We start from the raw sequence: 27,300 nt of genomic DNA on the forward strand, positions 1-27,300 counted from the left end.
CATCACCATTTATCCTCCCTATACCCTCTTCTACCTCCACCCCTTACCCCAAACCCCATGTCTTCATCAGCATACAACTATTACCCCTTGCTCATGGCATACATTAACAGTGGATTATCTACACTAATAAAAGACAAAGATGCTAATTGACTGTACCTTTGCTATGCCCTAAGCCACGCCCACCAGACAATCAGAGCGACTATATACAAATTAACCCAACCAAGATGGTGGCCAGCAGCCAGGGAGCTGGAGCAAGCAGGAGCCTTGGTTGCCCGGGCGATGGAGGAAGCCAAGCTTCCCGCCAGCCCTGAGCCAGCTGTGGCCTCCGCTCATGGCAACAAAGTTTGAATTATAAAAGACAAATAAATCCCAGATACCTGCATCCAGCCAGCCTCCACTGGGAGCTTGGGTGGCTGGGGGCTGTAGCCAGCCTACAAACAGCCATCAGCCCCTCAACCAGGATGGCCACACCCTCATGGGGTTAGGGTCCCTGCTGGGGGGCTTAGCCAGCCTGAAAACGGCCCTCAGCCCCTCACCCAGACTGGCCAGGCACCCCAGCAGGAGCCCCCACCCTGAAGGGGCTGTGGCCAGCCTGCAAACAGCCATCAGCCCCTCACCCAGGCTGGCCAGGCACACCTATATAATAAAAGGGTAATATGCAAATTGACCCTAACAGCAGAACGACTGGGAATGACTGGTCACTCTGACACACACTGACCACCAGGGGGCAGATGCTCAATGCAGGAGCTGCCCCCTGGTGGTCAGTGCGCTCCCACAGGGGGAGCTATGCTCAGCCACAAGCCAGGCTGCCAGCTGCCAGCACAGCGGTAATGGTGGGAGCCTCTCCCACCTCCTCAGCAGCGCTAAGGATGCCCGACTGCAGCTTAGGCCTGTTCCCTGCTGGCAAGTGGACATCCCCCAAAGGCTCCCGGGCTGCCAGAGGGATGTCTGACTGCCAGCTTAGGCCCAATCCCCCCAGGGAGCAGGCCTAAGCCAGCAGGTGGTCATCCCCCAAGGGGTCCCAGACTGTGAGAGGGCACAGGCCAGGCTGAGGGACTCCCCCCGAGTGCACAAATTTTTGTGCACCGGGCCTCTAGTCCTATATAATAAAAGCCTAGCCCTAACCGGTTTGGCTCAGTGGATAGAGCGTCAGCCTGCGGACTCAAGGGTCCCGGGTTCAATTCCGGTCAAGGGCATGTACCTTGGTTGCAGGCACAACCCCAGTGGGGAGTGTGCAGGAGGCAGCTGATCGATGTTTCTCTCTCATCGATGTTTCTAACTCTATCCCTCACCCTTCCTCTCTGTAAAAAATCAATAAAATATATATTTAAAAAAAAAAAAAAAAAGCCTAATATGCTGAGTCTGGTTGTCCGGTTGTGTGTTCAACCAATCAAAGCATAATATGCTAATGATATGCTAAGGCTGCTCCACAGCTTGCTATGATGTTCACTGACCACCAGGGGGCAGACGCTGACCAGGTTAGCTTGCTGAGCTCCTGATCAAGATGGGCCGGACACTCCCTGGAGCCCTCTCGAGGTCCCTCTCTGGCTGGCCAACCTCCTGCATCCCTCCCCAGCTCTGATTGTGCACAGGTGGGGTCCCTCGGCCTGGCCTGTGCCTTCTCACAATACAGAACCCCTCGGGGAATGTCAGCGAGCCAAGCCAAGGGACCCACTGGTGCACGAATTCGTGCACTGGGCCTCTAGTCTATATAATAAAGGCTCAAAATTATTTTAGGCACCAAAATTTTTATTTACCTTCTTGCTCTAACATTACATAAACATAAACAAAATTTATCTTTTTGACCTAGGGTTGTGATAAGGAACCATTACAAAGTGGTGGCAGATCTATGCCTGCTTTTAAGATTCTCTGGCCCCTCTCAACCTCTGGCTGTCACTTCTCTTGTCCTTTCTTGGCTGTCCAATAACTGTATTTTATAACCCCTGTAAAATAGGGACTGAAAGTACCAACCTCATTGTTCTGAGGTGTAAGAGAATGCCCAGCACTAAGCCAGGCTCTCAGGAGCATTCAAACTCCAGCAGTTCCTCCCCGCCTATTGATATAGCTCCTTCTCATTTGTCATGGGCTGAGGAACAGTGAACCTGTGAATCAAAAGTATGGACACAACATCCATAGGGCAGGTGAGGGCTTAGATAGTAAAGTGCACAGGTGTTATGAACATCACTTCCAACTTCCAGCCTAAGGAAGGACTGGCTGAGTGAGCAATTCTAAAACCCCTGAGCTCATGGTTCCCTGTGGGTATCTCCTATGTACCTCCACTGTGACCAGGACTTGAGGAGGGGCTTCTCAATTCCCTCTCCCACACAAGGAACAGTATGAGGGACATAGTAGAGGCCAAAGACGGAGTGACCAGCCCCAGGGAGTCGATGGGGGACATTAACAAATCATTCTCAAAATTGGTGCCATTTGCTCTTGAGGAGAAGAGGTGGGACATGGGCAAGGACAGCAGCTAGAAGGCAAAAGGGCAGGTCTGGTTCTCAGTAGCGATAGTGATCGGCCTTGAAGGGGCCATCACGGGGCAGGCCCAGGTACTGGGACTGCTTCTCAGTCAGCTTGGTCAGTTTCACATTCAGCTTTCGCAGGTGGGCTTCAGCTACTGCTTCATCCAACTGGGGAGAAACACAGGAAGACGTGGAGTCAGTACCATGCTCTGGAACCTCTTACCTGCATCCAGCTGCCAATGAGGGCAAGAACTGTTGTGTTGAGGTACCTGCCATGCGTTACACGTATTACCTCATCCTATCTTCAGTCAGGCTCAGTGGATGTGCTGTTTTTGACTGCCCACTCCCCTTCCTCAAGAGGGAACCATGCGATACATCCTCCCCTCCAAGTAACCTGGTGGGACCATCAATTACATCTCCTTTCCCACCTTCCACCAACCCAAGTAGCTAACCAAAATGCTTCTCTGGAATATATCTAGGGACAGAACATTTCACTGGGATTTCTAAACAGGGAGGGTATCAGTCTCAGTTTGCTAGTGGTAAGTCTATTTGACAAGTGAAGTGAATGTAAAGAAAAAAAAAGAGCCAAAACAGAGAAACACAGAGCTCTAATAATACTGAATCCCTGGGTCCACTGTCTGAATCTTGGACTCCTTTATACAGGGTGGGACAAAAGTAGATTTACAGTTGTGAGTACACGAAACAGAGTTTATTCTTATATTATCATTTATTAATTATTGTATTATTTTTCATTTGGACAACTGTAAACCTACGTTTGCCCCATCCTTTACAGCCAATAGAGTTTCTTTTTAGATTAAATTGGTTGTGGTTATTTTAAAATATGTCCTTAAATTCTTTGTCTAGAAATTCATAATACTCCTTTCGGGAGGTGGCACCTAACTGTTCACCCCTTGAGTGACTCACTTCTAATGAATAGAAAAAAGCAGAAGTGATGGTATACGACTTGGAGACTAGGTTCTAAAAGACACTGCAGCTACTTCCTTTGCTCTCCTGGACCAAACTCTGGGGAAAGGCCAGCTGCCATCTCCTGAGGACACTTAGGTAGCCCTATGGAGATTCCAATGTGACTAGGAAATGCGACCTCCTGCCAACAGTGAAGTGGATCTTCCAGCCCCAGTCTAGCCTTCAGATAGGACTGCAACCTCATGAAGGACCTCAAATTAGAAACATCCCACTAAGGTGCTCTCAAATTCCTGACCCACAAAAACTAAAATAATAAGTGTTTATTGTTTTAAACAATAAGTTTTGGGGTCAAGTTGTTATATAGCAATAGATAACTAACACACCAGTTTAAACAGGGTTTCTACCACTTGCCACCAAAAGGATCCTAATAAAAAATTGCCATCCTCCTTTCACAAATGTAGAAATCAAGGCTCAGAAAGGTGAAATGACTTGCCCAAGGTCACACAGATATTAATAGAGCTAGGATTTGAACGCAAGTCTATCTGGTTCTAAAACCTCAAAACTTGTCTCAAACATCTCAACTTATGGCCTTCAAGGCATCTTTGAAGAGATGGAACAGAAACCAAGGAAGACAGAAGCTAAATAAAGCCAATTTCTAAGTCTGACCAATGCTGAAATGCATAAAGGAGTCTGAAAAGAAGGGCACTTAGAGAAAGGTCAACTCTGAGTGTGTGGTGTCACTTTCTCAGCTTCCTGCTCTGGGTAGGGCTTCTCTCTATCCCTAATGCCCCAAGTCCCACCCCATGATGACACAATGGCCTTGGAACTACAGCCAAACCCCTACAACTTTTACATGTCAAAGTGGTTTCATATCCATTGTCTCACTAGAGCCTCATAAATACCCTTAAGGAGGGCAGTATTTACTCTTTTATTTATCAAAAGAAGAAACTGGGGAGAGGCAGGCAAAGGCATGAGCAGAGCCCAGCCCCAAGTCCATGTTAATTCTGGAAGCAGAATGAAGGTCTCTCACTCTCAGAGTACACAATGACTACTCCCTTCACTTGGCCTGGCCTAACCCTGAATACACTTCTTTCTTCTCCCTTAACCCACACCCAGAAGGCAGTGTGTCATAATGCTTAACTTGGACAGACAGTAGAGCTGGGTTCTACTCCTGGCCCAGTACTTGACAATTGTGGGAGCAAGTGTCCTCCATTTGTAGGATGGATCTCTCATGGCTATCACAAAGATCAATGCTAGAGTTCTTGGTGCAAGTAGATACCTTAATAAATGGTGGCTGCTCTCTGTCATTGTCCATACATTACATGTGAGACATGAAGCCAAGGATGTCTTGTCCCCCGTCCATGTCTTGGCCATAATAAAGGAGGTAAGGAAGGGGCCATGTGCTGGGGTAGGAGATGAGATCTTTGACTTTTTAATTCCAACCCTGACCTCATTTTAAGGCCTGTTCAATTTCTCACCATCAATCATATTTATTCCAACTGGGATCAGATGGAGGTCAAATCAGACTTTTAAAACCCCATAACAAGGCTGGGGACCTGGCAGGCTGTATAGAACAGGATAGCCCTCAAGGCCCTTACGGGTAAAACATCTGGTCCAAGGGCAGTACCCAAGGAAGGCTAGGTGGAAAGGAGGTGGCTGGCTTGGGGCAAATGCCCCAGGCCGAGAGGACACCCAGGCTTCTTCCTACTTTACTTGGCAGAACCAGCCTTTCAACGCGTGGAGGAGTGGTATGGAGACTTCATCAAAGCTTCCTCAGTATCAAATGCTAGACGAGCAAGAGTTACTCTTACTATTTAGCTGTTAGGGAAACTGAGGCCCAGAGAGGCTAAGTGGCAAAGCCAAGTTCAACCATGACACTGGAAAAAAAGGCCGGGACTAAAACATAGCAATTCTGATCCTTGGGGGTGTGCACAGTGTATAGGGTGTCAGGATAAGCACTGGGTTTGATATGAGAAGACCTCCTTGTCATGGTTACCCTGACCACACTCCCATAGCATGTCAGATGCCATACTCAGTGTGTTAGTGGTATCATTTCATTCCAAGGCCACAATCCTACAGCCTGCATTTTTGGCTTATAGACATGTCTAAGTTGACCCACCTGATTATTTTTAAAAACTGTTAACAAGTTGCCTATATTTAAAAATTGAGTATTTCATACGAAGATCTTAATATCTGGCTTCTCTTAAAATGTCAGGAGCCCTGGTCCAATGGGCCTATGTTCCAGGTTAATGACAGCTGACCCCTTCACTGGGCATGTACTCTTCTGTTAGCCTCCACCCAGCCCAATTCACTCATTTACCTGCCAATCCCTAAGGGCATATGGGCTTGTGACCCCTGATCTAAGGAAATCCTCACAATCCTTAAAGGAGGTAGTATTACCTTCATTTTACAGAGAAGGAAATAGAAGCACAAAGAAGTTAAGTAACTTGCCCCAGTTATACAGCTGCTAAGTGGTAAGGCTTAGATTCAAACCTGGGTGGGTCTCACTATAAAGCCCATGCTCTTCTCATCACCCAGAAGAGAATGGGAGTCATTCTCTACTTTGGGCCTGAGTTCCCTCCTCTGCTAAATGAAGAAAATGCTTTCTGCCCTGTGGACCTCTCAGGTGAACTCTGGCAAGTCCTGTGTGAGGAGCCCAGGGTTGGATATATGACCCTTGGCCTGGGTTGGAGGTGAGTACCCACCTTCTTGGGCAGGAAGTGGACCCCAACGGGGTACTTGTCTGGATGGGTCCACAGTTCAATCTGCGCCAGCACCTGGTTGGTGAAGGAGTTGCTCATCACGAAGCTGGGGTGACCCATCGCACAGCCCAGGTTGACCAGCCGGCCCTCGGCCAGAATGATGATTCTGCGCCCGTTCTTCAACCGGTAGCGATCCACCTGCAAGTGGGCAGAGTACCAGTGAGGGCTGGTGATGCTCCTAATGTCCACCCTTGCCTCATCCTACCCTCTTGTCCAGCAGGCCTACCTGCCTCCAACAGCACCTGTGAAGGGCATAGGCTACCCTAGAACAACCTCTAGCACAAGCAGTGGCACACTCAATTAATAATAATAGACAATATTTATCAAGCAGCTGAGTTACAGACCTTACAGATCTGCTGTGAGAATTTAATGAACTGACACATGTAAAGCACTTGACACACGGCTTGGCACATACTAAGTACTCGGTAAGTATTAGGTAATGTTGTTATTGTTAATATTATTACTCTTATTGGCATGTGCCCTGAACTAAGAGCATACACATAACTACATATATATATATACATGCGACTAATAACAACCCTATGATTTAAGTACTACTATTATCCCCATTTCACAGATAAAGAAACTAAAGTTTAAAGGGTTAAGTTGTCCAGAGGCCACACTAACAAGTAGCTGCAATATGAGCCTGGGCAGTCTGAGGACAGATCCCATGTTCTTTTTTTTTTTTTTTTTTTTTTTTTATATATATATATATATATATATTTTATTGATTTTTTACAGAGAGGAAGGGAGAGAGATAGAGAGTCAGAAACATCGATGAGAGAGAAACATCGATCAGCCGCCTCCTGCACATCCCCCACCGGGGATGTGCCCGCAACCCAGGTACATGCCCTTGACCGGAATCGAACCTGGGACCTTTCAGTCCACAGGCCGACGCTCTATCCACTGAGCCAAACCGGTTTCAGCAGATCCCATGTTCTTAATCACCATACTCAGTAAAAGCTGAATGTAGTGGTGCTAAACCTTGGCTGCACATCAGAATCATCTTGGGATCTTTGAAAAATGGGATGCCTTGGCCTAACCCCGAGATGCTGGTTTAAGTAGCCCTGAAACCAGGCCCCTTCTTCCCATCTGTTGCCCAGGTTGCCAGAGCTTCCTCATCTGCCCTCCCTTGGGCAGCCCATGAGCATGCCCCCCTCGGCCCTCCATCTGCCCACCCTGCTGGAAGGGCTGGGGCTCCGCACCTGGGGCTTGATGTTCACTTTCTCCACAGCGTTATCATTCAGCCACTTAACATCAATCTCCACGTCAAAGTGTCCAATGTTACATACGATGGCGTCATCCTTCATCTGCTCAAAGTGCCTATGGGAAGCCCAAATCCATGGGACACATCAGGAACAAAGAGCAGCCCCAACCCAGCCCCTTCTCTCACTCCCCGGGATCCCTACCTGCCAAGGATGATGTCAATACAGCCTGTGGTGGTGACAAATATGTTGCCCTCCTGACAAGCCTCGTCCATGGTAGTCACCTCATAGCCTGTGCAGACAGTGGCCATGGGTCATCCAGGGTGGCCTTGCCTTTCCTCTGGCCCCAGTGACTGACAGCCAACCCTCGCCCTATCGTACCCTCCATGGCAGCCTGCAGTGCATTGATGGGGTCAATCTCGGTGATGATGACTCGGGCCCCAAAACCCTTCAGGGCCTGGGCACAACCCTTGCCCACGTCGCCATATCCCGCTACCACCGCCACCTTGCCCGCAATCATCACGTCTGTGGCCCGCTTGATGCCATCTATGAGGGACTCCCGGCAGCCATAGAGGTTGTCAAATTTGCTCTGAAAGGAGAGGGGGTATGGGGGCAATGGAAGCAAGCAAGGCCCTATGGCCTCAGACCCACTCTCAGCATCTTGGCCTGGTGGACATTGGGCTGATCATCTATGACTCTTCTCCACCAGCTAATGCCCTCATATGCCTCTCACCCTGCTTTCTGCCCCGTGGAATGCCCTGAGACAGCCCTAAGACCTTGCTAGCCTTTCTCTGCTGGTCCAAAAGGCTTCTCCAGGATCAATTACTAAAAGAGATTGCCCAAAGAATATGCTTCACTTTAAAGCTCTTGATGCCCAACTCTCACTGTATATTTCTTCACCTCTTTAATACACTAATTACCCTCAGTCTGCAATCTCCTTCCTCCCCTCAAATGAGGCCTTCAAGTCCCTAGCCTGCAGCCTTCCCAGGGGTCCTTCCTCAGGGGCCTACTCCCAAGCTGCACTGGGAGCCAACAACTGGAACTGTCATTGCCCCAAGGCTCACCTTTGTGACGGAGTCATTGACGTTGATGGCAGGAACCTTCAGGATCCCATTGGCCATCATCTTGTACAGGTTGTGGACCCCTGTTGTGGTCTCCTCGGAGATGCCTCGGATGCCTGAACATGAAAGGAAGGGGTAAGCCTCAGGCCAGGAAGGGGCTACCTAAGGGATTGGCTGGGGGGGGGGGGGGGGGGGGGGGGGGATGAGTGGCGGCTCTGGAATGAAGCCTCAAGAGCCGATTACATGAACTCACTCAAATTCCTCATCTTTGCCCCCCCTCCAAACTACTCCTCTTTCTGGATTCACATCTCTGACTGATACCACAGTCCACCCAATCATCCAGGCCAGCAAGAGGGAGGAGTCAACACCAACACCAGGCCACTCCATTCCACTGCTACTCTCTAATCCACTGCCACTGTCCTAGTCCCTACCACCATCACTCACCTGACCTCCCAGCCACAACCCATCCTCTACACAACAGGCATTTTGAACATGGACGTTTTCAGAGAAATCTTTTCAAAACCCTCCAATTATTTCCATTTGCTCTCAGGATCAAGCTAAATTCTTTTATCTTAACCTATTAAGACTCATACATCTGGCCTTTACTAGAGCTCTAGCCACTCCTGTAATACTCCCTCTCCCAGGGAAGGAAGCTACCAACCAGGTTGGCTTCTTTCTGTTTTCTGAAGAGTCAGTCCTTTCCTCCCTCACCCCACTTTTCTCTTTACCCTGCTTAAAAAATCTGACTCATTCACAGACCTGGCTTATGCTTGCTCTTGGACCGTTATCCTAGCCAGACCGCCCCCAGCCCCCCCGCCACCCTGGTAGAAGTCAGGTCAGGCCCCAGCACGCCTGTAGAAACCTGCCATCCTCCCATCTTCCACAGAATCTGCTGCTTGAGGTGCTGGGAATCTACCAGCCTGCTGCACTCACATAGGCAAGCACCAAGCCCACCCACCCTCCTCACCTGACAAGAGCTGTGGATACTTGGTGTGGATAAGGTTGGTGAGATCACCGCCATCATCCAGAATCATGTTGAGAGGCCCATCCTTGAAGTACAGAGTCTGCTCAATGCACCACAGGTACTCCTCATCTGTTTCACCCTTCCAGGCATACACTGGAGGGTGAATGGCACATCAGTGTCTGTTTCCCCACTAGAACCCACTCCAGGAAACTACCTGGGCAGAGCCAAAACTATCTCCTTCCTAATTCCCATGCCCAGCCCCTCTGAGAACTCAGCGGTAATAAGAACACAACTTGGAGTCACAGAGATCTGAGTTCAAATCCTGGCTCTGCACTTGCAAGCTGGGTGACTTTGGGCAAATCACTTCACTTCTCTGAGCCTGTTTCCTCATCTGTAAATGGATTAAGTAAGCTGGAGGCCAGATACAGGTAACTGGGATGAATTATTTACTTTCCTACTCCCTTCTGTCTAGACCCCAAGGATAGGGGCATCAACCCCTAATGACCAGAATCCCACCCAATGTGCCGGGACAAGGTGCTGCAGAGACAGGGAGCCATATTCATGTGGACCCATAAGGCAAGATCCAAGAATTGTTCTGCACTAAAAGGACTTGAGGGCCCAGCAGTCTCTGGTGGATGGTCTCAGGCAAAGTCTGGCCAAAAAATTACTAATAGCAGTTATTATGTATATAGTGCTTTTTCTGTGCCAGACATTAGCACCAGTCCAGGCTCCTCCCATCAGATGATATGACTGGGACACATATGTGGGGCTCTCATGAACCACCTATGAGAAAAGACCACTGGCCAAGCAGGGCAGGCTGCCTCTCTGTCTATCTGAGGCAGACAATGGTCTTGAAGACAAAGCATTTCCCAGAAAAGGGCCACAAAGCCCAACCATGGCTGAGCAATGGGAGACGTGCCTATCCAGCCATGGTCAGTCGCTGGAGGGAGCCTCCTGACCCTTTCCCCCAAACCTGAGGCTAGTGAGGACTCATGAATGTCCTACTGAATCACCATCAGAGCTAATCACTCCCCTCCACAGGCCGAGGCTGACACATGCCATTTCGCCAGCAGCTCATGAAAGCTCTTACTCTTATTTTTGGTCCTTCCACAGACCCTAGGCAATGAACCTCAAGAGCTCTTTTTCTGACCAGTATTCCTCCCGATTCTTTTTGGAAACAGACCCACATCCACCCTTTTAAAAAAATGTTTTTAATGATTTTTAGAGAGAGCGGGAAGAAGAGGGAGAGATAGAAACATCGATCAGCTGCCTCCTACACGTCCCCCACTGGGGATCAAGCCTGCAACCCAGGCATGTGCTCTGACTGGGAATCAAACCAGTGATCTCTTGGTGCATGGGTTGATGCTCAACCACTGAACTATACTGGCCGGGCCCTACATCCTTTCTCTTTCTTTTCCTCCACATCCTTTTTTTAAGGAACTTCCCCTCTTCTATACCAAATGGTTCCCAAACACAAGATCCTGTCCTTGATCACAAGACAAGTTGGGACACTAAGTACCTCCCATAGAATTTTAGAGAATAAAACAGCTCTTTCCTATGGGTCATTAGGCTAGGACTGTGTGACCATGACTCCCCTCCCCAGCCGCAGGGAAGTCTGTCACTGTAGGAGCCAGGAAGCGAACACGGAGAAGCAAGAGCCCCTTCATGCATTCCCACATCCCCCAGCAGCAAGCAGGACTCACCCGGAATGCCGGCCTTGGCAATGGCAGCTGCTGCATGGTCCTGGGTAGAGAAGATGTTGCAGCTGGACCACTGCACCTAGAAGAGCCAGTAAGACAGGGCTGTGTGGTCACAGAAACACCAGGGTCATTGGACAGGGATAAGGAAAAGCCCTGGTGCTAAAAGTGAGAAGCTTACTGTATGATCTAGGCCCAGCCAGCTCTGTGACCACAGAGTGGTGGACCTGGTAAGTGAATAGGAGCCAGAGCAGTGACAAGACCTAACTTATGTTTTAAAACAGCACTCTGGTGCTATGTGGACGAGAAAGGGCTCCACAAGGAAGCAAGGAGAGGAGTGAAAAAGCTGTTGTTAAGAGGTCAGGCAAGAGATGTAACAGTAGCAGTGGAGGTGATAATAGGTATCTTTTGAAGGCTGAGCTGAACCGATTTGCTGTAGAATTAGTTGTTGGAGTGAGAGACGAAGTGGAGTCAGGAATGCCCCCAGGTTCTTGAATTCCCATTTGCTTATGTGAGGAAGACTGCAGAAAAGGGTGGGGGAGGGGCGCACAAGAAATCATGAGTTTGTTCGGATATGCTGAGGTTGTTATGTCTATTAGCTCTCCAAGTGGAGATGGCACACAGCTGCTGAATACACAAATCTCGAGGTGGGGGGTGGGAGTGGAGGAAAATCTAGGCTGGTACATTTATCTGAGAGTCATTACCACGTAGATCAGCGGTTCTCAACCGGTGGGTCACGACCCCTTTGGCGGTCGAGCGACTCTTTCACAGGGGTCGCCTAAGACCATCCTGCATATCAGATATTTACATTACGATTCATAACAGTAGCAACATTACAGTTATGAAGTAGCAACGAAAATAATTTTATGGTTGGTTCACAACATGAGGAACTGTATTTAAAGGGCCAGAAGGTTGAGAACCACTGATGTAGATAGTATTTAAAGCTCTAAAATCAGAGTGTGAATGTTTAAAAGAAAAAAGAAGCACAAGGACTGAGTCTAATGTAACCTGTTGGTTTTGGCTGCTCTCCTGCCCTCTTTTGGAGAAGCATTATCTTGTTCCAAGACTCCTAAAGAGGTTAGAAGAGTTGTCAATCAGGTACACATGACCCAGGCTGAACCAATCAGAGCACATCATCCTTCTGGCAGCCATGATTGGCCCAGGGCAGGCACGTGACCCTAGGAGGGCCAATGAGAGCCAGTCCTTCCATGAATCAGTTGGACACTGGAGTTGAATTTTTCTACCAGAGCTCCTTAGCCAGGAGGATGTGAATTGAGGGCAGTTTAATGCTATCTTCCCAGTCAGAAAAAAAATTTGCACACCAGTCACCACAAAAGTGACGGCACTGTGACAAGGCTGGATCCCCAGCTGGGCATGAGGGGGCACCACACTGGATTTTCCACTTCACACAGAATAGCTACAGAGCTCACCTCAGCACCCAGGGCAACAAGGGTCTCAATGAGGACGGCTGTCTCGACGGTCATGTGCAGGCATCCGGCGATGCGGGCACCCTTCAGTGGCTTGGAAGCTGAGTACATCTCCCTCATGCGCATCAGGCCTGGCATCTCATTCTCCGCGATGTCCAGGGCCTTGCGTCCCCAGGAGGCCAGGCTGATGTCAGCTGCAGAGACAGAATGGATGGGAGTTCCATGAGCAGCTCATCCCACCAACCAGGAAGCACACCACTGGTCACTCATCCACGTGTGGACTTGAAACATCAGGCTGAGCAATCTGGTCACTGACTCTGTCACTCATTAAAGAAGAATTTATGGAGCTGAGGCAGTCAAAAAAGAAAGGCATGGTCCCTGCCTAACCTCAACTTATAATCTTGTGGGAAAGTACATTTAATCAAAGAATCACACAAGTATGTGTGTGTGTGTGTGTGTGTGTGTGTGTGTGTGTATGCAAATTAGGCCGGGACACCGTAACAGGTCACGACCAGACAGGAGGAGGTTGCAAGCGCAGGTGAGGCCTGGAGCAGAGACAGAGATAGACACAGGGGGGCCTGCTGCACCAGCTCGGGCAGCCCCAGAGCGGACACAGGCAGGAGGGCAGGAGGAGCCTGGTGCGGAAGTCAGGCATGGGTTCCAGCGCCCGTGGCGTGGGTCCAGCCTGACTTCTGCAGCGGCCCGTGGGGTGCCTCCTCGCACGGCAGGAGGTGGGGCGCCTCCTCACGCGATTTCAATCGCATGCTGGGCCTCTAGTGTGTAAGTAACACAGGTAAGTGCCCCTTGAAAAATAGCTATCAGCCTATATATATGTATATATACTTCCCACTACCTTTTTTGCTGCCACCTACCAACTGTTTCATTCCCTAAAGATGTTAGCTCCTGGTTGACTGTCCATCTTCCAAGTCATCACTCTTGCTGACCTCATACTCAAATGATACTATCTAACACCTTGGATTTGGCACAGTTCTTTGATTTTCCTTAAGATATGAAAATGCTTTTCCCCCCACTCCTGATGTTTCCACATGGAGAGAATTCATCTGTGTGACACTCTTGGCTCCTTTCTGCCCCAGGGGAGACAGAGTGACTTGTCTGATTAGTAAACTTGAGAGGAATAAATTGGGCATGTACAGTTCAGCTCTCCCTTCTTTTTTTTAAGTACTTTAAAAAAAAGATTTTTATTGATATTTACAGAGACAGGAAGGGAGGGGGAGAGAAACCGATGTGAGAGAGAAACATTGGTTGGCTGCCTCCTGCACGCCCTGTATCGGGGATGTGCACTGACTGGGAATCAAACTGGCAACCTTTCGGTACACGGGAAGATGCCCAGCTAACTAAGCCATACTAACCAGGGCGCAGCTCTCCCTTCTTTTGCAAGCAAGCAGTAGCCCCCTTGCTTGCAGGAAGCATGTTCTTCCACACAGAGACCTATCCAGGCTCACCTTGCCTGTAACAGATATGTAACTGAATTTGGGGTTCAGTTAGCAGGTACACATGAACCTCCTTGTTCTTCAATGCTAATCTACATCCTCTGGCTTCAATGTTAGTAATGAAAGTTATATTCTGGTTTCTATCTGCCACCCCAAATGTCTCAAATTTGTCCAAATTCTCAGGCAGGAAAAAAGAATACTATTCTGAGCTCTCTCACTATCTCAATATTCTTCTAATAATCTCACCCTCCCTACCCACGCCACAGTAGCCCATTCCGAAGGTCAGTCCCTTCCCTTGTAAAAGTTATCTGTCATGCTTATAAATCTCTCTTGGAAAATCAGATTCAATAGATCTAGGATGGGGCCTGGGACTGCTGGTGATTATTATCTTTAGGGAAGTTTAGATCCTGTCAATTACCCAAGGGCAGCGGTTTGCCAACCACGGCCCAAGGGGGTAATAATAAATAATAAAACTAAGTCAGTCTGCTTCCTGCTGTACAATTCAAAGATGAAATATTCCTCCTCTGTGGGGAGCTGATATAGGATTAAGCCTCGGACTGACCTGTTGGCAAAGTCACAAACAAGTCCCAGCTTAGAGGGCACAGTCCTCTTAGCATAATTAGGCTTGACCTTATAACGCTCCCTAGATCTTACCTGGGAAGCTAATGGGCTGAGGGAAGTGCAACAAGAACAAAAACAAGTGAAACTCACAAGAACAGTATAAACAAGTGAAACTCATAAGAACAGTGTAACTTTGGTAACCACTACCTCTGACTATAAAAATAAAGGCTCAGTTTGCCTTGGGATCTTTCTCTGTGGCCTCAGCCAGGCACAGGAAGATCCACAGAGACTAAAGAGAGCTAGAGAGTTCTGAACGCTGTCTCCGTGTAAAACATTCTTCTCCGACTCCGTCCACACCTCTGGGAACCCTTGGACCCCCAGGACTGGACCCCGACACTCCTCCATGGGAGGTACTACTTCTACTGGGCCTCAACACACACACCCTCCCCCTACCCACCTTGGCAGCCCATCACCAATGATACTCCTCCCTGGAAATATTGATGACTGACTATGTCCCATCTTTCCAATCTTCTCCCTCTACAGCCCCAACTCTAGTAAAGCCACAGCCAGTCAGGTCCGAACCTCTAATGCTACCAGTTTCCACTGCCCCTCATAGTTTGCCTTCATGTTCTCAATTTCTTCCTCCCACAGTTTAAGATTTTGCTGTCCCTTCTACCCTTCTGTCCTCTGATAACTCATGGCAAAACTCCCACTATAGTTAAACCCAACCCTCCACTCCACCTAAACCATTGAGTCCAGCGGGAGAAAAATCACAACCACACTAAAAGGTCTCATTTACTAAGACACAAATTCAAGAAACAGGCCAGCAATCCTATTACATTTTCTTAGTAAATTTACTCTCCTTTTCTACTCTCTCCAAACCTCTAACACCTTTCCTCATCAATTGATCACCTCACTTCATGATTTACTGAAAAGAATTCAGAACCAGGCCACTTTTCCTCCACAGAATCCACTAGTCCTCCTCACTGTAGCTACAGACCAGGCACTCTTTTGTTATAATAGATGAGCTGTCTCTGCTCTGTGGGGCCTGATCCCCTGTGCTTGAGACTTCACTATTGCATGGATACTGCTCTTCTCAAGGTCTCTCAAGACCAGCCTGATTCCCACATCTAATAGTCAATTATCTATGTTCATGTTTCTCCCTGCAGCACTGATCCCACTAATTACTCCTTCCTTCTGAAACCCTTTGTTTGGCTTCTATAACTGTCCAGTGTTTTTCCTCCTACTTTTCTGGCTCCTCTTCCTATAAGTGACTAATGTTGGAAGCCCTCAGGGTTCCATCTTCTCCCTTTTCCTTTAAATACCGTCTCTACAGCAGTGACTCCCACGTATTTATCTCCAGCCCAACTTCTCCCCTGATTAGGAGACTCATATAATCCAATTGCCTACTGAATATCTCCACTTAAATGCACAATCGGATCTATTATGTGTCAAGTTTGAACTCTCATGACTCCTTACCTTCCCCCAATTTTCCCATTTTAGGAAATTAAATACCATTCGATCAGCCACTTCAGACAAAAATTTTCTTGGTTCTTTTCCCCTTTCACCCTCTTCCAATCCATCAGCATATTGTTGGCTCAAAATCACAAATATATAAGCAATCCAACCACACCTTACTACCTTGGATCACTGAAGAAGCCACTTCAGTGGTCTACTATCCTCCCCATAGAAGCCAGAAGATGCTTTATAAAATTTAAGTTATATCACCTCCACTCCTTTTGCTAAAGTAAAAAACAAACCTCCAATGGCTTCCCCTTATCTTCTCTCTATATAAAAGCCTAATATGCTAAGTGTCTGACCATTTGACCGTTCACTATGACACACACTGACCATCAAGGGGCAGACGCTCTGATTTGTAGGTTAGCTTGCTGCTGAGGTCCGGCTGATTCTTGGGTAAGCCCTCCCACAGACCCTCCCCAGCCTCTAAAATAGTTCTTCTAATTAATTTCCTTTCAGTGTGCATGAATTTATGCACCAGGCCTCTAGTCCATTAATAAAATCTTAACTCTTCACATGGCCCCAGGGTCCTACCCACATGACTGCCCACCTTTGTTCTCCTACCTCTCCTCCCCCTTCTCCTCCTCCCTAGCTTCTCAACCACATAGATCTGCTTACTGTTGGTCTTCAGTCTTCAGACAATCTAAACTCATTCCCTCCTCAGGGCTTTAGCCCAAGTTCTCTTAGCCTGCATGGTTCCTCCCCAAGCATCTGAGACAGACCTGGAAAACAGTAGGTGCTCAACAAAAACCTGGAAACAGGAAAGAATTTGGTATATTTCTACTGAAGGAATGGGATGCACCAGAATGACTCTAGTAGAGGGAGTAAGATAAGTCAGGATTTTATTCCCAGTAAGGTGGCAAGCCTACAGAGTTTTAAGGGGAAGTATCATGACCAGTTTGTCTTTTGAAAAGACCCCTTTGGCCCAGTCAGCATGGCTCAGTGGTTAAGCATCAACCTATGAACCAGGAAGTCACAGTTCAATTCCCAGTCAGGGCACATGCCCAGGTTGTGGGGCGTGCAGGAGGGAGCAGCCAATCAATGATTCTCTCTCATCATTGACGTTTCTCTCTCTCACTCTCCCTTTCTCTCTGAAATCAATAAAAATATTTTTTAAAAAGAAAAGACCCCTTTGATGGCTGCATGTATATGTGGAGCAAGAGACCCAGGGAAACCTGTGAGGAGAGTGACCAGAACTGGGGTGGTGGCTGAGGAGAAAGAAGTGGGAGGAACTCACCTATAAAATGGGGACAACAATACATTAAATGTATGCATGTCTGTCCCAACCTCATCCTTGAGTCACCTTTGCATGTCCAGTGCCCAGCAGGGCCTGGCACAGAGAAGGGTTCAGCAAATGTTTACTGACCATATCTGTTGTTAGGACTGAATGAGAGAAGGTCCATGAAAGAAGCTGGCACAAGACAGGGGTGGCAAAAAAGAAACAAATCTAAACCCAATACAACTCCCAGCATTTACCAATGAGAAAAGGACCCATGTGGAGAGCTGCTTCAGTGTTTGGACAGGTTCAAGCCTCGGACTAATGAGAGGGCATGATCCTCTCGTAGCAAAGCCACGTGCAAGTCCCAGCACAATTATAGCCAAAGGCTATGGTTGTAAGCTTGACCTTATGGTCCAAACCTGTGGTCCCAAGAGGCTGAGTGATGTGGGCTTGATAGAATTCAGGTGCATGTAATTGAGTAAGATTTGGAACCCTCGAGAACATTATAAACATCTTAACCACACCCTTACTTTGCCTCGTGGAATCTGGCTATAAAATAAAGACTCGGCTTTTTTCTCTTGTCTGCCTTTTCTAATCTTTCACTGCCCCCCTCCCTCAGGTTCACCCATGGCCGCGCTGGTGCGGCACAGACCAAAAAAGGGGTTTGCTGCAGGTTCCACAGTCAATCAGTGGCAGAGGTGGGACTGGTGGCCAGAAAGAGCTAGCGCCAGAGGCCTTCTCAAGGCTCCTGAGGCCCAGCAGTAATGGACAATGGGTTCTGTCCTATCCCGCTAAGCTCCACCCACTCTATCACCACCTGTCCGTCTTGCTAAAAATAACTCCACTGCCCTCAAGGCAGCTGTGCCAGCCCCAGAGTTTTCCCTCAACTCCAAAGGCACAGGAAGGTCCGGTGCTCCAAGCTCTGAGGCTTTTGGTCCTACAGGAGCTGAGAACTTGAAGTTGCAGGGACACCTCTTGGCCAGGACAAGCCAAGAGGGATAGCAAGACCCTCTCAGAGCCTCACTTTCTTCATCTGTAAAGTGGGAATAATCATCCCCAACCTTGCTGAGTCCTGAGGATTAAAGATGTCATATGGACAAAGGCTAGCACCGTATGCCCTCCTCAATGGGGGCTTCCTCCCTCCATCCCAGCCAAGCTCCCTCACTTCCAAATGTTGTAGCCTTATCTCCTCCCACAAAACCCAATGCCCTCAACCCTGACCCATCGATTCTCCATAGCATGACAAGCCTCTATTCCAACTCTGCCACTAACGTTACCTTGACTTAACCTTTCTGGGCTTCAGTTTCATCACCATAAAATGGGGACATCTACTCTGGCCATTACTTCATAATCTACTACTGATAAGCTACTACAATTGACCCTTGAACAACACAGGGGTTAGGGGCAATGACCCCACTCAAAAATCTATGCAAGCCCAGCCTGTGTGGCTCAGTAGTGAAGCATTGACCCATGAACCAAGAGGTCACCAGTCCAATTCCAGGTCAGGGCACAGGCCAGGGTTTCGGGCTTGATCCCCAGTAGGGAGAGTGCAGGAGGCAGCTGATGGATGTTTCTCTCTCATCATTGATGTTTCTATCTTTCTATCCCTCTTCTTTCCCCTCTCTAAAAATCAATGAAAACATATTTTTTGAAAATTTGCCTTACTGCCCTAGCCAGTTTGGCTCAGAAGATAGAGGGTTGGCCTGCAGACTGAGGGTTCCAGGTTCAATTCCGGTCAAGGGCACATGCTTGAGTTACAGGCTCAATCCCTAGCAGGGGGTGGGCAGGAGGCAGCCAATCCATATTCTCTCCCATCATTGATGTTTCTCTCTCTCCCTCTCTGAAATCAATTTTTAAAAAAAGTTTTTTTAAATTTGCCTTCCTAAAAAAAAAAAAAAAAAAAAAAAAAAAAAAATGTGCAAGAAGCTCTTCTATTTCTCTGCATAATGTAAAGACTTGTGATTTCAGGATGACTGACCTGCTCAGTGACACACAAGTTCCAAATAAAGATTTTGCATTAAAGTAAAAAAACCCCCACAATTAATTTGCTTTTTAAATCTGGCCCTGTCCGGTGTGACTCAGTTGGTTGGGCATCATCCTGTGCACCAAAAGGTCATAGGTTGATTCCCAGTCAGGGCACATGCCCAAGTTAGAGGTTCGATCCCTGGTCAGCGTGCATGCGGGAAGCAGGCAATCAATGTCTCTTTCTCTCCCTTCCCTCTCCCTAAAATCAATAACATAAAAATAAATACATAAAAATAAATCTGTCTATAACTTTTGACGCCTCCAAAACTCCAGTCTTCCCTGGTATCCATAGGGGGTTGGTTCCAGGACCCACCCATGAGGATACCAAAATCCACGGATGATCCAATCCCTCATGTAAAATGGCATAGAACTGCCCTCCCCAGATAGCTCACTTGGTTAGAGCGTCATTCTTATACATCAAGGTTTTGGGTTCGATCTCTGGTCAGGGCACATACAAGCAGCAGCCAATGAATGCACAAATCAGTGGAACAACAAATCAATGTTTCTCTCTCTCTCCCTAAAAACCAACCAAATTTTTTTTTTTTTTTGCCATGACACACACACACACACACACACACACACACACACACCCCACAGCACAGGTGCCCTCCTTCCAACCAAATTTTTTTAACCTTTAAAAAATAAATGGCACAGAACAATGCATATGGCCCTCCACATAAGCAGATTCAACCAACCACTGATGGAAAAATACCACAGATGTCAAATCTAGAGACATGAAGGGCAAACTGTGTATTTATTGAAAAAAGTCACACATAATGGACCCTTGTTGTTCAAAGGTCAACTGTATTTCACAGAATCTCTGCAAATCCCTTCCTGTTGGAGCCTCAGCTGCTTTTTCTGTAAACTATAGCGGGATCCAACCCACCTCTGATTGTTCTGTAAACACATGCAAAACATCAGATACACAGCGAGTGCTCCATAAATGTTGATGCCTTTCTCCAGGTTTAATGGTGTCTTGAATTAACTTCAAAAACTGCTAGCCAGCATGAACTGGTTTTTTCCAAGAACATTAGTTGTTCCAAGTGTTCTCTGATATGCAGTGGTGAGAAGGTGTGCTCAGAGGACTACAGTGCCTGAGTTCATATCCTGCTCCACTTGGTCCCAGCTGTAGGAAGGCAGGTTACCTTTATTTCCTGTGTCTTAGCACACTCATCGTAACATGAGGAAGTAAAAGCCGTGTGAATAACATGAATTAATCTAGGATAAAGATATAAGATGGTACCCATCCCCTAGTAAACGCCCAAGATATTTAAACTGTCAGTGTATCATCTTCAATCCATAGGACAGCAAGAATTGTTCTAACCACTCCAAATTTTCTTTGAGATCCTCTGCAGGACTGTCCCTGTTGGCCAGGCGGGTGACCCCAGAAGTTGAGTAACAAGCCCAAAGTCCCCTGTGAATGTACAGCGCCGGCCTTGGATTCGCTCCCCAGGCCTCGCCTCTCACGCCTATTGGGGCTCCAGTTCCCTCGCCTTCCCTGCAGGAAGCTCAGAGAAGGACGGGCACCTGTCCGGGACCACCCAGCTGGCCAAAGGGCCGGCCCAGGCTCGGGAAGCAGAATCTGGACCTCCCAGTGTAGGTGCTGGCAGGTGTCAGCAGTCCCAGGCCCCGGCCAGGTGCGCACTTCCCGCCAGCCCCAGCGGGCTCGGGGCAAAACGTGCCGCCGGTTGGAGGCTCGCGGTCCACATCGTAGTCCTGGGCCCCGCGGGGTATGCCGGAACTCGTAGTCCGCGGCCACCCCCGACAACCCGCTCGCCGTCGCGCGAGAACTCCAACCCCCAGGCGGCCTCGCGCGCCCGGGATCGCGCCGAGCCAACGATTCGAGGGGGTCCTCAGCGCCTCGCGTCAGCACCCCGGCCGTTGCCGGCACAGGCCCCCAAAGGACAAGGAGCAGAAGCGGCCTGCTACTTGTCCTGGAACTCACCGACTTTGTAGGGCAGTTTGTCTGTCATGCTGACGGCAACTCCGTACGGAGTGATGGACACAGGCGAAAGGGGCCGGGCCACGTACTGGAAACCGGAACGGGGCGGGCAACCACGGGAAGGGATCAGCTCCTCGCGCCGGCGCCTTTAAATATCTCCCCCTTATTTGCATATTCATGAATCTCGCTAGGGCTGCGCCATGGGGGCGGGGCCCAATGCACAGGGGCGGGGCCAGAGTGAACTTGGATCTCTCCAGAGGAGGGGACAGGTTGCATCCCATGTGAGCCGGGAATGGAGCTCGGGGAGAGACCTGAGAGCAAATGAGCGATTGCTCTTTGTCCCGTTAAGCCAGTGAATCGATGTCAAAACCGAGTGGAACTTCAATTCCAACCAGTTCATTTCCCTGTGCCTCAGTTTTCTCATCTGTAAAATGTGCGGAATGGTATCTACCACACAGATTATAAGTAAAGTTGCAATAGGTCAGTTATCTAGAATCCCAGACCTCCCACCCTCTTCTAACCTGACCACTCTCCTGCGTTTAGGTAAGTTTGTATGCATTTTTATACTTTTAATACATATGAAAATCATTAAATACTTCATAGAATTCTTTGTGTTTAAGACCTTTTATATGGTACCATACTGTGCTGGCTGAATCCTACAGATGTGCCTCAGCCTGCGTCCTGTCTCACCAATGTGCCCTTGGCTTCCACTTTCCTAACTCTCCTCCCACTGTTCCTTATCCGGCCTTAGCAACTTCCTCCTTCACTAGCGCCTTTAAGTGTTGATGTTCCTTTTTCTTCTTATTCTGCTCCATCTTCCTGGGCCATCTCGCCCACACTTATGGCTATTGTGACCACATAGATCCAGGTGATTCAAGTATTCATGGGATAAAACAGTCTTACCCCAGGAGCCACCTGTTTCCCTTCTTAGTCACATGCCTCTTCTCAGTGAATTTTGTCTTAATCATTTATTTGCTTTTCTTTCTTTTTTAAAAAATATGTTTTATTGATTTTTTACAGAGAGAAAGGGAGAGGGATAGAGAGTTAGAAGCATCAATGAGAGAGAAACATCAATCAGCTGCCTCCTGCACACCCCCTACTGGGGATGTGCCCGCAACCAAGGTACATGCCCTTGACCGGAATCGAACCTGGGACCCTTGAGTCCGCAGGCTGACACTCTATCCATTGAGCCAAACCGGTTAGGGCTATTTGCTTTTCTTAATGGGTCTTGACCATCGGTAAACAATACGTTGTTTAGTTTGACTTTATTGCCTTTTTGTAAATGAAATCACACTGTATAGATTCTGCAACTTGCTTTTCTATTTCAATATTGCTTTGAGAGTCATTTGTGTAGATGTTGAAAGCTGTGCTTCATTTCTTTTCATTTTATTTTTAAATATATACATTTTAAGTATGTTTTTTATTTTTTAAAATATTTTTATTGATTTCAGAGAGGAAGGGAGAGGGAGAGAGAAACAGAAACATCAATGATGAGAGAGAATCAACAATCAGCTGCCTCCTACACGCCCCCTACTGGGGATCAAGCCCGAAATCCAGGCATGTGCCCTTGACCGGAATCGAACCTGGGACCCTTCAGTCCGCAGGACGACTCTCTATCCACTGAGTCAAACCAGCCAGGGCTATTCATTCTTTTATTGATAGACTTTGAGTTGTTCATGTCTGCCCATTTAAAAATAGGTGGTTTGAGCCCTGGCTGGGTAGCTTAGTTGGTTAGCGTGTCGTCCTAATACACACCTAGGTTGCAGGTTTGTACCCCGGTCAGGGCACATACAAGAATCAACAAATGAATGCATAAATAAGTGGAACAACAAATCGATGTTTCTCTCTCTCTCTCTCTCTCTCTCTCTGTCTCATTTTCTCTCTCTAAAATACATTTTTTAAAAATTAAAAGTAGGTCGTTTGCTTTTTCTTTTCAGTTAATAGGAATTCTTTATGTATTCTGGATACTATCCCTTGCTAATTATGTGTGCTGCAAATATCTTCTCCAGGTTTGTGGTTTGTCTTCTCACCCTTTCTATGTTGTTGTTCTTCTTCTTTTTAATTTATGTTTTTATTATTATTTTAGAGAGAGAAAGGGAGTGAGAGAGAGAAACATCAATTAATTGTTCCACTTATTGAACTAACTAGAACTTCCAATACTATCTATCTATCTATCTATCTATCTATCTATCTAAAAGCTTAATATGCAAAGTGTCCCCTTGGGAGTTTGACCAGGAGAACAGGAGTTCAATCTCTCACTATGAATCCAACAGATGGTGCAATGACCACCAGGGAGTGGCGCAGAACATGGTGGGCAACCAGCAGTGGTGGCGGCAGGGCGCTGAGGAAATGAAGGAATGGGGAGGTGGGGAGGTGAGGGAAACTGCACGGTGGCACAGGGAAGGAGGAGGCGGGGTGGCAGGGAGCCTTATCGGCCCTGATCACCGGCCAAGCCTAGGGACTGTTGGAAGCCACCTATTGTCTTCACTATCAGAGAGGTGTGGACAAGGAACCCGGAAGGCTGGTGAGCTTGAAGCCCTGGCAAAGGTCAGGGCTGTGCACCCACTGTTAGTCCAGACAATGGTAGCTGAAGCAACTTCCCCATTTATTATTATGTAAATCCTTGCTAAAGGGCAAGTCTGCCTGTTACTGGAAATTGCCTGCCTAAGGGCTATGGGTGTATCCCAAACCAATAAAAGGTTGGTGAGGCCTGAGCACCAGTGGAAGTCCTTCCCCTTGAGTTGGACTTGCCCGCCTGGCCCCCCAATATTTCCAAATTATCTCTTGTCTCGTATCTTTCATTTGTGTGTGGTCCCTCTTCCAGATTCTGAACCCTGAACCACGCGGGATGTGGGGGGAACATTTACACAAGGGACCCTACCCATGCACAGATTTCGTGCACGGGGCCTCTAGTGTTGAACAAGAGTGTTGAGAGCAGACATCCTTGCCATGTTCTTGGGACAGAAAGCATTCAGTCTGTGTGAGGGGGGGACGGGGGGGGGGGGCAGGGGGAGTAGGGAGAAGCATTTAGTCTTTCACCATTTTTTTATTATTGTTGTTAATCCTCACCCGAGGATATTTTTCCATTGATTTCTAGAGAGAGTGGAAGGGTTGGGGAGAGACAAAGAGAGAGAAACATCGATGTGAGAGAGACACATCAATTGGCTGCCTCCCACACACACCCCAACTGACTCAGGTTAGGGAATGAGCCTGCAACCCAGGTATGTGTCCCTGACTGGAATTGAACGCAAGACTCTTCAATCTGAGGGCCAACACTCTATCCACTGGGCCAAACCAGTTAGGGCTCTTGACCATTAAAAAAAAAAAATTACTGATTGTTTTTTATTTTATTTTTAATGAGAGAGGAAAGGGGAGAGAGAGAAACATCAATTCCACTTATTTATGCATTCATTACTTGATTCTCATATGTACCCTGACCTGGGATCCACCCCACAACCTTAGTGTATCAGGATGACTCTCTAACCAACTGAGCTACCCAGCCAAGGCCAGTCTTTCACCACTAAGTATGTTAGCCATAGATTTTTTTTTTTTTTGGTAGATGCTCTTTGTTGAGAAAGTTCCTCTCTATTTCTATTTTTCCTGTGGTTTTTAAAAATCATGAACAGATATTGAATTTTCTTGTGTGCTTTTCCTGATATCCGCTGATATCTTGAGGTTTTTCTTCTTTAGACTGTTAAGATGGTGGATTGCATTGATTGGTTTTAAAATATTAACCAGCTTTGCATCCTTGGAATGTCCCCTCCCCCCGCCCCCAACCTTTTCCCACCTCCATCTATCCCCTGCCACCCCCTTCTCCGACCTTCACCACACTGTTGTCGGTATCCATGGACTATCAATGTATTTCTTTATTTCCCTTGAAACTTCCTCTTTGACCTGAGGACTGTTTGCAAGTGTGTTGTTTACTTTTCATGTTTGGATATTTTCCCATTGTCTTTATTATTAATTTCTAAGTTTGATTTCACAGTGATCAGAGAACACACTCTGTATGATTTTTTTTTTTAAACATATTTTATTGATTTTTTACAGAGAGGAAGGGAGAGAGATAGAGAGTTAGAAACATCGATGAGAGAGAAACATCGATCAGCTGCCTCCTGCACATCTCCTACTGGGAATGTGCCCGCAACCCAGGTACATGCCCTTGACCGGAATCGAACCCGGGACCCTTGAGTCCGCAGGCCGACGCTCTATCCACTGAGCCAAACCGGTTTCGGCCACTCTGTATGATTTTAATTATTTTAAATTTGCACCTGGCTGGTGTGGCTCAGTGGTTGAGCATTGACCTATGAACCAGGAGGTCATGGTTCAACTCCCAGTTGGGGCACATGCCTGGGTTGCGGGCTGGATCCCCAGGGTGGCATGTGCAGCAGGCAGTCGATTAATAATTCTCTCTCATCATTGATGTTTCTATCTCTCTCTCCCTCTCCCTTTCTTGCTGAAATCAATAAAAATATTTCTTAAAAAATAATAATTATTATTTTAGATTTGGTAAGATTTGTTTTATGACCAAGGAGTGGTAAATCATGGTATGCACATGTTCTTTGAGCACATGAAATGAATGTGTATTCTGCTGTTGTTACGTGGTGGAATGGTCTATGTGTCAATTAAATACTTGGTTGATGATGCTGTTGAGGTCTTCTGTATCTTGCTGATTTTCTGTCTAGTTGTTCTGTCAGTTGTTGAGGGGTGTGTTGAAGTTTCCAACCATAATTATAAATCTGTCTATTTTTCCTTTCAGTTCTGTCAGTTTTGCCTCGCATATTTTTCAGCTGTTCATGCAGATGCATTTAGGATTGCTGTGTCTTCTTGGTGGGTTGACCCTTTTTATCATTACATAAGGGAAAAGAAACAAACAAAAACATTAGGAAAGGGAAGGGATTTCTTAGTAGTGCTAGGTAGGGTGGAGTCCAGGCTCCTGACGTGGTTGGCTGGTGGGGTTGGGGTGGTGTCCATTTTTCTTTTCAAGTTTACTGTCAGGCTGATCAAAATTAAAATGTGAGGTAACTATTAGTGACGCTGTGGGGAAGCAGGTGTTCCCTCATACTTTGCTTTTGGGATTGTGCATTGGTCCAACTTTCATGGGCAACACTCTGGTAATAGCTAACAAGGTTACAAACACGTACCCTTTGACCAGCAGTTCCACTTGTAGCAAGTTATCCCAGTGGTGTCAGCACATGTGAGTGAAATTATGTTAAGAGCAAAAAAATTAGAAACAGTCTAAATGTCTTTTAGTAGGAGACTTGTTACATTTTAAAAATGGTACATTCCACATGGTGAAATACTGAGGCAGCCACTTCTTTATTTCTTTATTTTTATTTGGATATATATATATATATTTAATATATTTTATTGATTTTTTTACAGAGAGGAAGGGAGAGGGATAGAGTCAGAAACATCGATGAGAGAGAAACATCGATCAGCTGCCTCCTGCACACTCCCCACTGGGTATGTGCCCGCAACCGAGGTACATGCCCTTGACTGGAATCGAACCTGGGACCCTTGAGTCCGAAGGCCGACGCTCTATCTACTGAGCCATACTGGTTAGGGCAAGGGTATATATTTTCTTGTTGTTGACAGTATTACAGATGCCCCCATTCCCCCCTCCCTTTGCTCCCCTTCACCCAGCCCCCGCCCCATCACAGGCCTTCACATTATTGTCTGTGTCTGTAGGCAATGCCTATATGCATATATGTTCTTTGGTTAATATTTTCCAATATATTTTTTATTTAAAAATGTTACTGACTTGAGAGAGAGAAGGAGAGGTTGAGAGAGAGAGAGAAATCCATTTGTTGTTCCACTTATTCATGCAGTCACTGGTTGCTTCTTGTAAATGCCCTGACTAGGGATCCAACCTACCACTTTGGTGTGTGGGGATGACGCTGTAACCAACTGAGCTACCCGGCCAGGGCTGAGGCAGCCACTCTTTTAAAAAGGAGATGTTTACCTATTGATAGAGAATGGTCCATTGTCAAGATAAAATGTTAAGTGAAGAAAAAAGAAAGCAACATGCAGAACAGTATAACTAATAGTTACTCGTTGTGTAAAAGAAAAAATACAAACAGGT

At 47.2% G+C, this 27,300-nt stretch overlaps 1 protein-coding gene across 1 annotated transcript; it reads right to left on the reverse strand.

The window, feature by feature from the left end:
* Positions 1-1,728: 1,728 nt before the first annotated feature.
* Positions 1,729-21,352, reverse strand: AHCY (adenosylhomocysteinase). The gene is made up of 10 exons (XM_070420171.1): positions 21,222-21,352; positions 12,506-12,696; positions 11,082-11,157; positions 9,382-9,531; positions 8,418-8,530; positions 7,735-7,942; positions 7,558-7,645; positions 7,354-7,471; positions 6,092-6,286; positions 1,729-2,630 (listed from the first exon to the last, which is right to left on the reverse strand). Exons 1-10 carry the CDS (start codon positions 21,247-21,249, stop codon positions 2,499-2,501), a joined length of 1,299 nt encoding a protein of 432 aa, XP_070276272.1. The 5' UTR covers positions 21,250-21,352; the 3' UTR covers positions 1,729-2,498.
* Between the last annotated feature and the right edge of the window lie 5,948 nt (positions 21,353-27,300).

The sequence above is a fragment of the Myotis yumanensis genome, unplaced genomic scaffold, assembly GCF_028538775.1.
Source record: "Myotis yumanensis isolate MYYU_CA2020_CCGP unplaced genomic scaffold, mMyoYum1.0.hap1 SCAF_7, whole genome shotgun sequence".
Classification (NCBI taxonomy): Eukaryota; Metazoa; Chordata; class Mammalia; order Chiroptera; family Vespertilionidae; genus Myotis; species Myotis yumanensis.